Genomic DNA, 13,685 nt, shown 5'->3' on the forward strand with positions numbered 1-13,685 from the left:
AAAGAAGGGATTCTTAAACAACTGAGAAACAGTAATAATGTATTCAGAATATTTAAAGAGTTTAATAATTCTTCACAAACAAAGGTAGGTCAAGATGGGTTACTATTTATATTATATATAAGTCGAACACAGCAACATACAATACAAACATAGAAGTTTCTATTCCCCTACCTGAACTCAATGAATACTTATCTTGTTCATTTTTCATTGATTTTACTTATAATAATTTAATTACGTAACTAATTCAACAGAGTACCAGTCATCACAGTTCAGACTCAAATGTAACAAATTAACATCATATATAATAGCAGTAACAGTAGAGTGTTTTGAAAAGACTAATGTCTTCTTCAGTTAAAGTACGATTTAGAAATGTCATGTATATCCTGGTTAAATAATAGTAGCAAGCTCTTAGTACAAATGTCATAATTATTTTGTCTAAATAGAGTTAATATCAATTATGGCAGGTATCACAGATAAATGTGCTGTTTGATCAATCCTGATATGGTGTGCGTGGATGGAGCTGTGTCTGGCAGGTAGTACAAATGTCATTATTATTCTGTCTAAACACAGTTAATATCAATTATGGCAGATATCAAAGCTTTGAGTGCTGTTTGATCAATATTCCAACAAATCCAAATGAGAACACTCCACGGCAAATAAAAGCAACCGTTTAATCAAATGCAAAATAAGAACAATCGGTACACCGTTAGAACAGTAAGCGCTTTCACATTTATGGCAAATGCTTCTTCAGACTGTTGACTATCAAGCTCTAGTATTTAAAACTGAACTCCTTAAAAATCTATCCAATCAACATCTATTCTCAATTAAGAATTAATTGTCTCAAAGTGCTAGTGCTTAAAACTCTAGTAGTATATAATATATATAAAAGTGAATTATTTAAAAACTTCTATAAAAATTCAAAACTCATTATTTACTAATACAGAAAAATACAATGTTACTATACTCTGTAAAACATAGAATATAGAATATAAAATATGTGTATATACAAATACTACTCAATTTTAAATACATAGAAATAACTGAAGAATGTCTAACTACTATATTCTAAAATGTATATAACATGAAATACTAAATATACAAACACATGAAACTATTTAATATGCTTATTTACATTCATTTAATAAAACAGACTGAAAAATAGACTAAAAAATGATGAAAAAATAATGAAAAATGAAGTTATTCATTAATGTAGCAGCCTTGGGTCTAGCGTTGAAAGTCTCTAGCTTCTAAAAACGGCTTAAGGGAAACTCATTCAGGCCCATTGATTTATCTGCTTGTAACTTCATAATCCACCTAGCTTCTCTGTTCGGTGTAATTTCTATAACTTCCTAGTCTACTATTCCTCTCTACTATCACTGCTACTGTGAATTTAAAACTATGTTTAGTACCAAAGGTTAGAACATGTCTCGGTATGGCATTACTTTCAAAGTTTAATGTGTTTGTATATTTTGTATCTCATATTATATATTATTTTGAATTTTTATAGAAGTTGTTTTTAAATAATTTGCTTTTATATATATTATATACTACTAGAGTTTTAAGCACTAGCACTTTATGAGACAATTAATTCTTAATTGAGAATAGATGTTGATTGGATAGATTTTTAATGAGTTCAGTTTTAAATACTAGAGCTTGATACTTAGTCAACAGTCTGAAGAAGCATTTGCCATAAATGTGAAAGCGCTTACGGTTTTAAAGGGTGCACAAATCGTTATTTTGCATTTGATTAAACAGTTGCTTTTATTTGCCGTGGAGTGTTCTCATTTGGATTTATTGGAATACTGTTTGCTGTTTTGCCGTTTTGAGACACTTTACCCCTGTGAGTGGTTTTTGTTTACTTTTCAGCTGTTTGATCAATCCTGATATGGTGTGCGTGAATGCAGTCGTGTCTGGCAGCTAGTACCAATATCATTATTAATCTGTCTAAACATAATTCATATAAATTATGGCAGGTATCATAGCTTTGAGTGCTGTTTGATTAAGCCTGACATGGTGTATGTGGATGCAGCGGTGTCTGGGAGCTATTATATGTTGGCGTTTTTGTCTCCGGGAAGCTGTGGGTTGTGGCTTGTGATCAAGGTTTATTGATGCTTGTGTATTAGGAAAAGACATTTGGTGTTCTAGCCTGTCTCCAGGGGAAGGGGGTGGATAGAACTGTGATTTGGGATATTATGGCAGAGAATGGTTTGTTTGTATGTCTGATGAGTGAGAGGCGGGAGGGCTGGAGGAGTGTGTTATCTCTTGTTGTGGTGGCTTGCTGGGAGGTTTTTTTTTTTTTTTTTTTTTTTTTTTATCTGTTTGCTCTCTATCCTTTTCCTGGCTGCTGCCTCGCTGAAAGGGAGGGACTTTAGGCTTGAAATTGCAGTGAAGTGAAGCTTTGCTTCAGGTGAATCACGAGCCTCTGGTATGCAGTACACAGACCCACTAACATAAACAGACACTCCCAGGTTGCTATGGTAACTGAGACAGAGTGACGATAATGCTTAATGGTTCTGAGGAGCCTCCGAGATGATTTTCGGCAATGACGTTTTTGGTTAAAAAAAAAAAAAATATATATATATATATATATATATATATATATATATATATATATATACACACACACACACACATATAATAAAAGGGCTGTTTTAAACCATATGTACACATACTGATGGTCTCCCAACACTTTGTTTAGCTCATTAAGTTGATTCTTGATAAAGAAAGAAAAAAAAAGTGCAATTTTACATTTAAAAACGTATTTTGGTCCAAACACATTAAGGACTTACACAAGAGTGCAAGTCTGAGTTATTGTGAAAGACTAAGAGCAACTGGCCTTGCGCAGTACCCTTTGCAGTGGTCTGGGAGGTGAGCTTGCTCAGACATGTTGGGCATATGGGGATAGCGGATTCTAGGGGTGTTTGAGGTTGCCGGGAAGTGCTAGAGAGTCATCAGATTTCCTTTATGGAAATAACTGTGGGAATGGAAAGTGTGTTGAGTGGCCACTGCATGGGACAGGCTGGTAAAATGGAACAGGACAAATATTGGTTGGATATTTTAAGAACAGCATGGAAACACACTACATGAATTAGTGAATGGTATTCTGGCAAAAATGGATGGGCATTGTTGCCAGTGCTTGAAGTACTGATATGTGTGTAATGTATGTAAGGATGGAAATATAACAAATAAGAAAATAGAAGGGTCTCATAATTTAAAGTCTAAAGACTGTATAGCCATGCTTGGAAGGAGCTAATAATAAGAATAAACATTACAGCTTGTGGTCTCTCAAATAACTAAGCAACAGCCAAAAAAAAAACACACACAACAGTGTAATGTATGATTTTAGTAAATCTAGACATAAAATATATAATCGTCATATAAGATGAAGCAGTCTGCTGAATTTAGATATTAAAGACAGGATTTAATAACATGGGCTTGTTTAATAACATGGTCACATTCTGAACAAACAGTATTAAATTGACAATAATCACTCAATTTAATAACATGGGCTTGTGCATAATAACACTACTGTTTTAACTTGTCATAAATGACATACACTATATTGAACATCAAGGGGAAGCATGATTATTTTCTCATATAAGTAAATGTACATAACAAGTCATATAATTGCTTTAACTTGAATTGTGGTTTTGTAATACATCTTGACCACACATAATACTTAACCTGTTACCAAGGTAACTAATGTTTTATACATGACAGCAAACTGATAAAGTTGTTCAAGGGGAAACAATAGAAGCCTGAACTAGGAATGTGTCAGTATGTAACAATCACATTCTGAACAAATAGTATTAAAATGACAATAATTACTCAGTTTAACCTTTGCCGATTATACAAAATAGAATATTTCTATTTAAATCTAAAAACTTTCAGTATATGCCATGAAATGGCAATTTATGAATATGGAAAGGGAACTTGTAATCATTAATTACAATAAGTGAATTTGTTGTTTTTAACCTATAATTTCACTCATTTTATAATAAGAAATGACAGACATGAAAAACATTAAGTGTAAGAAATAGGGGAAGAGGGATGCACTGATAATTAAAATGCACCAACTTTCATCAATGTTTACATAAAACAAACTTGATGCTTTAAGTAAGTTAGCAACAAAGTGATTACTTAAATGCCGGCAAACAATAAAATACAACTTCTGATATATGTAGTAAAATACATTGCATTATAAACATTAGGTATAAATATTATTACCATCTATTTATATTAAGTAATACTTTTTGAAAGGCCATCAATAAGGGTGAATATGCTAACTAACTGTGTGCTATAATCTTTTACTGAAGTTTTATATAGGACACATCCTACTTTACTATGACTGAATTGCTTGTCATCTATCTTTCATGTAAATATTAATTGCTTATACAATAAGTAGACATACTGTATTAGAATTCTGTCTAATCTACAATAGTACTATATTTGTTCAAAATAATATCCATATTGCTTATTCCTATTACAAATATTCTCCATATGATAATTCAATTTATGGAGCTCAGATGTTCTGGATTGTCAGGGTATGAGTGATAATCTGATGGACTTGGGTTTATCCATCAGAATAGGAATGATTTTCATTCCATGGCTAGTGCTAGTTTTGTTAACATTTATTAGTTTAAATTTATTTCACAAAAACATTTTTAGTATGCCTGACTAAAACATTACTTTAGTGGTAAACACTCAAAGTATAAAACTGATAATTTCATTTAAAAGCTCTAACATATACTTTACAGAAAATGTTTAATAGTCACAATAAAACAAAAAATACATGGTCTAAATAACCTAAGTTGGATTTAATTTTTTTATCTTTAAATACCAATGGCTTAAACAATCATAGCAAGAGGTTAAATCTATTGAAATATTTAAAATTGAACAAAGCACAAATTGTCTTCCTTCAAGAAACTCATTTCAAAACAAATGACAATTACAAATGGAATCCTTCGGAATATATGATATTGGCACAATCCACTTATAAGACAAAGACAAAAGGTGTAACAATTTTATGGAAAACAAATGTGATTAACCCAGAAATCATGTACAAGTATGAAGATAAAGAATGCCTTATGGCATTAGTAATAGTTAAATATAACAACAGAATATGGACCCTAGGCAATCTATACTGGGTCCCAGGCATTGGAACAGGAACTGTTAGAAAACACTTTGATTTCATTTCCAGTAATTATAAAGGCAACTTAATAATAGGAGATTTTAACTGTATATTTGATATTTCTGAAACTACAAATAAAAGACCACTGCGTCCATCTGCTGTATCAAACACTTTAAACAAGTGGATAGAATCATTTCATCTTGTAGATACTTTCAAATTTAAAGAAGATAAATCTTTGTTGGTTTCCCATCAAGATCCCAGATTTGGTACCCAAACTAGAATAGATAAAATATTTGCTGCCCATAACTTACACTCTAAAATCATTAATTTCTCAATCACTCCATGCCCCGTTTTAGACCACAATTCATTGATACTAAAACTTCAAAATGGGTACAAACCATTGATCTTTAACTCCAGAATTTCAGCATATATAACTAAAATTAAAGAGTTCAAACCCTGGTTATCTGAATTACAGTTCTTCTTAGTTATTAATTACACCACAGAGATAAATAAAATAATGATATGGGACTCATTAAAAGCTTACATATATGGGAAAACCCTAACTTGGTATAAAAAAATCAGAAAATGGAATTCTGAATTATTAGAGCTACAATCCAAACTTGTCAGTAAAAGCTGAAAAAAAATCAAAATCATTTGGGGATGAAAAAAAGTAGAAGTATTAAACAATAAATACAAAAAAGTTCTAACACATAAAACTAGTTTAGCTTTAGAAAAACTAAAAATTAATACCATGGCCACTTCTCCAAAATATCTACATAATTTATACACAAGAATCAAAATACAATCAAAAGCTAATAACATTAAAATATCTTCCATGAAAAAAAAGGGAAGAATGCCCTGGATATAGGTGACATTCTTGATGCCCATAAAAATCACTATATGGAACATTTCCAAAAAAGAAAATACACACATCGATCAATTAAATCTAGATGAAAATTGTTCTAATATAAAAAATACCAGATAAACTAAAACTAGATCTGCAAGCACCCATATCCTACAAAGAAATTGCAGATACAATAAAAGAGGGTAAAAATAATAAAGCTACAGGTATAGATGGGCTGATGGAAATATATAAACTTTTTCCTTCAAAGATACTATCCCTCTTCCATAAAACTCTATTAGAAATTCAGTCACAAGCTTTAATACCACCCTCTTGGAGATATTTCTTAACAACACCAATCCTAAAGGAAAACAAATCTCCAAACCTCTGTATCTCATATAGACCTATATCATTATTAAATTACTATAAGATATTTATGACAATACTGACTAACAAAATGAAAATGCCACTATCCAAAACAATAAATAATGATCAAACTGGATTTATATATCATAGAGACAACACAAGACAATATTAAAAGGATACTTTCTTTTATAGATTTTGTTAATACAGAAAATAAACACTCATAATTGGCTTAGATACAGAGAAGGCCTTTGTTTCCCTAAATTGGGACTATTTATTCAAAATTCTGGTGTTATTTGAATTTTCTCCTTCCTTTGTTCACCTACTAAAGAATATACAAATAATTTAGAGTATGTTAAGCTAGGTCCTTTCAATTCTGAATCTATACATATAACAAAGGGTACTAAACAAGGATGTCCCATATCACCAATTCTATTTGCTTTGGCTATTGAAATATTGGCAGATTCAATACGTAACAATACAAAAATCAAAGGAGTAGATGTTTATGAACAATACAATTCTAAAGTAATGATCTTTGCTGATGACATAATATTAACATTATCCAATACAAAAGAGACATTAGAAGAATTAGATATTTTAATTGACACATTTAACAGGACATCAGGACTCCATTTCAATAACTCAAAATCAAAATTTTTACTTTTAAATAAAAAAAAGAATTGCAGACAAAGGAATCACATTATAGGGAAACAAGAATCTACCTTAAAATATCTAGGAATTGAGTTATGCAAGGATAATAATGAATTAGTCTAAAAAAACTGCAATATCATCATCAATACAATTAAAATCTCTGCAGAAAAGTGGAACAAAATAATATTAACATTTGAAGATGGATTACAGTTAATAAAAACGGTTTTACTACCCAACATTCTATATATAGCTTTGGCAATACAACTGTTACCAGAAAGGAATATACTCAAGGAAATAAACTCATGTCTAATAAAATTTTTATGGTTTCCCAAAAGAAACAGAATAGCTTTAATACATTATATCAGACCATGGAAACAGGGAGGATTAAACTTTCATGATATAGAAACATATATAAAAGCATCAATATCTAAATAATCTCAGATTGGATAAGTCCAAATAATTCTGCAAATTGGATAGAATTACTAACTGTAATATCAATAAATGAATTTGATTTACAAAAAAATTTCAAACTACAGATAAAAACAATTACATTGACTCATTTAGGAAAATTATTAATGCAAATATAGATTTAAAAATCTGGTCTGATCTTTTAACACCATTCATAGTTACAAAGAGCTATCCATATAAAATATACAGAGAAATAATTAATTCCTGGGAACAGAAAGGATTTGTTTGTTGGTTTCAATGTATCAAAGAAGTAAAAGTTCTGCTTATGCAAACAATAGAAACAAAATACAGAATTCCACAACAAGATTGGCTAGCTATGCAAATTATTCTGACGTATTTGCAAGACTTATGCAGAATAATTAGTCATTTATTTAAAGAAATGCCTAAACTTATGAAATACCTATATGAAATCATATATAATGATTATAACGTGAAATAGTATTTCGAAATTTTACAAGATATTGATAAATTATAAAACAACACCCAAATCGTCATACTGAAATTATATAACAAAAGGACACTCATTACAGCTAAATGAAGAAATTAAATCAAATATTTTATTATCAATAAAACATACATCTTTTACACAATACTGGAAAGTTTTTAATTGGAAATGCTTGCACAGAGCATTCTTAACTCCAGATAGAATTACTAAAATTAATTCTTCCACAAAGGGAATATGCTGGAGGTGTGAGGAAATACACAATGCAGATTGGAATCACATGTTTTGACTGTGTTAAAATTAAGCCATTTTGGAATGGTATTAAAAACTTTTTACAAGATTTAATGAATTGTTTAAATTATCTAAAGCTCTAGTATAATTAAATGTGTATGAAGGTCCTCATATGAATGAGTTAAATATGTATCTAGTATGGAAAATACTTGCAATCTCAAGGAAGTGTATAACAAGAAGATGGAATACAAACAATACCGACTTTGGAAAACTTCTACAGCCTACAGAAGACCACAATACTGTTGGAAATTAAAATTAAAGAATTAAGGATTCATTCTAAGCCATTTATTAACAATCCATGGAAAAAAGTCTTATCACTGATTGACACTTTACAATAACTGAACAGATGCACTCCGATAACTGGATTGTTATACCTATAAAGTAATTGTATATATTGAGCTCTGTTACAGTGTCAGACTGATGTAAATAGTGTACATAGCTATTAAGATGTTATATATAAATACTATGGACTTTATTCAACTGTATTTGAAAAATAAAAAATTGGGGGGGGGGGGGATATTTTTTTTTCTCCAGACAGTTAGCAAATGCTGGAAGTGCAACTGGGGACATATTTTTGGGAGGGTTATGACTTGACAGATTTTAAAAATTCCCTACAGAGTACTCTTTCAGAGACTGTGGGGAGCAAATAGCTGCAACTAAGGAAATGGGTCTTTAGAACTGGACACAGGACTTGAATTGCTTACACACTAAGGCTTTATTACGTTTAATTCTGCTGGCAGCCAAAAAAACAAATTACTAGAAAATGGAAATCAAAGTCTAAACCAACTACATCTGAAGTACTGAATACTGTAAAAGAGATAAAAACAACTGGAAGAGGAATCTTCAAGGAGAAAATTACTTGGAAATAAATGGAATTTGTGGGAACAACACATGCTAAATAATGTTCAGGAGAACCACTGTTTAAGAAGAGAGAGAAATTGAGCAATTTAAGTAATGCTAGACTGATAACAGCTACAAACAAAAGAAAGAAAATATATGTGATGTATAATATGTGTAAACTGAAAATATTTTCTATTAACGTATGTTTGCCTGTATCTCAAGTAATATTTAATAATGGTATTCAAAAATATTTTCAGGACAACTCTGAGCTCTGTACAGGGTAATCTAATGAACAATATAAAAACTCAAGGGAACCAAAATGTCCAAGATAAAAACAAAATATTCAGAGGACCAAAGAATCTGGAAACACACCACTGCAACACAAAAGGACTTTAATGCAGGCAAAAAATAAAAAAAGCAAAGCTTTCTAGACAAGCTCTTTCTCAATGCTCAACAAAATAAAATGCCAAAGTTTACTAAATACTATACATTTACATCAGTTAACCAATAATACAGAAATAATAAATCAATCATGCAAATTAATCAACTAAGTCAACCAAAGGCTAAAAATTTTGAACCATTTAAATACACACACAGTTTCTAAAAAGCATCATACACACTTATGCTTAATTTTCAAAACAGGTTTTACATTATACCAAAAGAAAGCTGGTGCCTGGACCCAAAACAGCTGTTCTCAAAATATAGAATAAAAAACGCCAAACTTTTAAAATTCAAACACTTTAATGGCATAAAAACAATAAAACATGAACGCTTTTGTTTAAAACTGTTAAAACTTGAACACTTTTCCTCTTTAAGTACTTCCTACCTGCATTTGATATGCTCCTACTTACTCCAACACCACAAGGTCCTGTTTTAAAGTTACAGTATCATTATTACATATAGTACTGTTATTACTGTGTTTCAAAGACATAGTACTTTATACAGAATTGTGTTAAAGAAAATAAGCCAAATTTATTGGCTTTAAACTATTTTATTCCTCTTCAATGCCTGTAACTTTAGAACTGGGGTAATTGAACTATGATCAATGATACCTGGCCAGCTATCAGCTTGCAAACACACTTGCCATTTCAACTCTTAACTCTAAGTAAACACCCCATGCCTTCTTGTCATCAATACAAACTTGATCAATGACCAGAAATTGAACTGATGTCCTACTTGGTCACTAATATGTTTAGCCAAGGCATTGCATAAATTATTCTTTCTAATAGCATATTTATGCTCATAAATTCTCTGGCAAAACCGCCTTTCCATTTTGCCAATACAGAATACTGAGCATGCATCACAGATAGCATTATATACCACTGCTTTTGATTTACAATTATATTTCCCTTTTACTTGACATGTTTTATTTCTTACAGTAAACCGGTCTCCTATCTTTATTATGTGGCACCAAGTGCATGCTCCCCATTTAGTCGTACCATGTATGCCACTGAAATTTTCTTGCTCTGTATACCTTAAGTCCTTGAAGGCGATTCCCTTCCGGTACACTACAGTAGGTCTTTCACCTACATAGTTCCTAACAGAAGGGTCTTCTAACAAAATGGACCAGTTTTTTTTTTCAAATATCAATTTCAAACTTTTACAATCTTCACTGTAAGTGATAATCAGGGCTTCAGGAAAATCCTGGCTATTAACTAGGTGCAACTCCTGTGCTGGTTAACCCTCAAAAACAGGGAAATCGTCCCCTAAGGACATATTCACATTCATGTTGGTATCCTGGGTACCAATTATACCCATCCTATTCCTAGTATTAAGGATGGGTCTAAAGTAGCCCCTTTCTCTTTTCCTCATTACCTCCTGCACTAGCTCATCAATCATTTTTTTAGATATTTGTGTTATTTACAGGGATATGAAATTTGAAACAAAAATCTATAGAAAAATGCAAGCTACTCGATATGTACATTTTGGGAGTATGCATCCGAGACGTACATGTCCGAATGTGTTGAAAGGACAATTTTTAAGAGCCAATAGGCTGAATACTTATGATAAAGATTTGGTTTCTGAGTTACATTATATGACTAAAGATTTTAAGTTATGATGTTATAATGAAGCATTAATAGAAAGAGAAAGGAGAAATGTAATGGGAGAAAGTGACAATGTTGGTAGACCATGCTTGAATGGTCCAGTGATCAGGACTAATATTAGTAATGATAATAAGGAACAAAGGCATACAAGATACATTACTAAATTTAATAGGCATACTAATATGGTCAAGAAAATTATACAGAAAAATTGGACCATTTTACAATCTAGTAATGACATTAGACATATTGTAGGTACACAGCCTAGTTTTACTTACAGGAGGGAGAGAAATTTGAAACAGATGCTCTGTTATAAAGCTATGTCTAGAAAAGTATGTACCAATATAAAGAAAAAAGGCACAATACCATGTTATAATTGTGTTTTTTTGTAGTGAAATTAATACAGAGCTAGTTTTTATAGATCCTGTAACAAAAACTGAATTTATCTTTAAGACATATGCTACCTGTTTTACAGAAAATGTCATATATCTTGCCAATTGTGAGGTGTGTGACCAGTTTTATATAGGGAAGATAAATTTAATTAATTTATTTTATTTTACATTTGTTAATTGGGAAAGTCCAACTGGATATAGGTCCATTTTCAGCAGAGGCCCAGGGAGAAAAGCTGTAGATATACTTACATAAATACATACAGTGAAACATTACAAAATGGACATTTGTACAAGAATAGATACATGCATATTCCAGATTTTCTGGAATATATACAGGAAATCTTTAGAAATGATTAAATCAGAAACTTAAGGAACGTATTAGTTCACATCTTTCAGATATATGTAGATGTATTAATACAAATGCCTATATAAGCATGTCTCTCAAAAAGCTCTAACCATAGGTTTAAATTTAGAGTTCTACAAAAAAAATTTTCTGCTATTAGAGAGGGTAACATATTTGAAAAAACAGAGTTTTTAGAATATAAGTGGATAAATTATTTCAGGGCGGATGTGTCACATATAAGTAGATAAATTATTTCAGGGCAGATGTGTCACCAAGATTGAACTCAACATAATGTAAAACCTGTTTTGAAAATTAAGCATAACTGTGTACAAGTTGCTTTTTAGAAACTGAGTGTGTATTTAAATGGTTAAAGGTTTTTAGTCTTTGGTTGACTTAGTTACTTGATTAATTTGCATGATTGACTGATTTGCTTCTGTATTACTGGTTAGCTGATGTAAATGTATATATTTAATAGATTTTGATGGAATTTTATTTTGTTGAGCATTGAGAAAGAGCTTGTCTCGAAAGCTTTGCTTTTTTTTATTTTTTGCCAGCATTAAAGTCGTTTTGTGGTGCAACGGTGTGTTTCCAGATTCTCTGATCCTCTGTAAAGGGTAATGAGAGTTGAAAAAAAGCAAATGGTGGGTTTTACTGCTTGTGTTCCAATACAAAGAATGAACCTGGCACATCAAACTACAAGGGTGATACATGACTTGTTGCTGCAGGAAAAAAAATTGTAGCCCACCATCCAACCATCATATTCCAATAGTCTTACCAAATGTAAGTTACTGTTGACAATGATCCCAATACCTAGAAATAAAATAATCTTTGATTACCTGATGCTTAGTTTTGTCCAACACAAACCATCGTTGTTTCCATGGCTTCATAAAAGCACCCTTTTTATAGAGTATTCCTTCAAACGACCTGCAAAGAAAAGAAAGAAAAGTATTATTTCACTTAAAAGTTGCAGATATGTAACATGCAAAATAAATAATAGCATTTCTCCAAGGGCCTCCTCTGAAAATTGGCTTAATTCCAAGTCGGACTTTCCCGGTAAATAAATGTTAAATAAATAAAATAAAAATGTATTGTTAAAATACTAATCTTGATTCATGATAAATGATCATAATAACAATAAAATGATCTAAGAAGCCTTTCTCCTTGGCAGGATTTTTTAAATTCTTGAGCAATCAGAATTCAGCATTTTTTCTGGAAAATTCAACATTACTGCATATCCATGCCCCTGCACTGATACACACATGACTAGACTCTTCAGACAAATAAGTACATGCATCCCACGAGTCTGGAAGGTTGCCCCCTGTACCACCAAAAAGCACCTTGTTGAAAGCCGGAAACAGCAATGCAGACTTGACACAACATTATTAAACAAGTGATACAAGAATATATAATTTTCTGACATAGCAGGAGCTCAATATCTGCAGCTAGCAGAAGAAACAACACTCATTCACAGTAGGGTAGAGGGCGGATATTGATGCACCAGATTTTTTTTTTTTTTGTAGATCAAGTGATAAGGGGGGGGGGTGTATCCTTTACCTTAACACAGTGGGCATCTTCCTTGATGGGTCCCTGCTGGGGATGAATCCCAACCAATAACCAGAGGGCTGAAAGAGCTAGATGATGACTGCATAAAACCAGAACTCATATACAGCAGCGTCAAAAAGTACTGCTTTCCACAGGTCACAAGACTCCTCAAAAAAAGTCAAGACAATAATGTCTACTGAAAAGTGTTCACCAAAGATACAGTGACCGCTTGCACAAACGTCTACAATGAAGGCATTTTTGAAGCACAAAATGGAAGTAAACATTCCCTTAATCGAGTAAGCTTTGAATGCAGAATTTATCAGCAGGTGACTAGCTGCC

At 31.6% G+C, this 13,685-nt stretch overlaps 1 protein-coding gene across 1 annotated transcript in view; it reads right to left on the reverse strand.

Moving 5' to 3' along the window:
- The window catches only part of SBF1 (SET binding factor 1), a gene marked incomplete in the record, with an annotated part of 3,250,730 nt that overhangs the window by 205,632 nt on the left and 3,031,413 nt on the right, over nt 1-13,685 (reverse strand). The window contains 1 exon segment of the mRNA XM_044088658.1: nt 12,641-12,728. Coding sequence (XP_043944593.1) covers nt 12,641-12,728 — 88 coding nt within the window.

Source organism: Protopterus annectens, chromosome 11.part0 (assembly GCF_019279795.1).
Source record: "Protopterus annectens isolate FY-2018-M chromosome 11.part0, PAN1.0, whole genome shotgun sequence".
NCBI classification, from domain to species: domain Eukaryota; kingdom Metazoa; phylum Chordata; order Ceratodontiformes; family Protopteridae; genus Protopterus; species Protopterus annectens.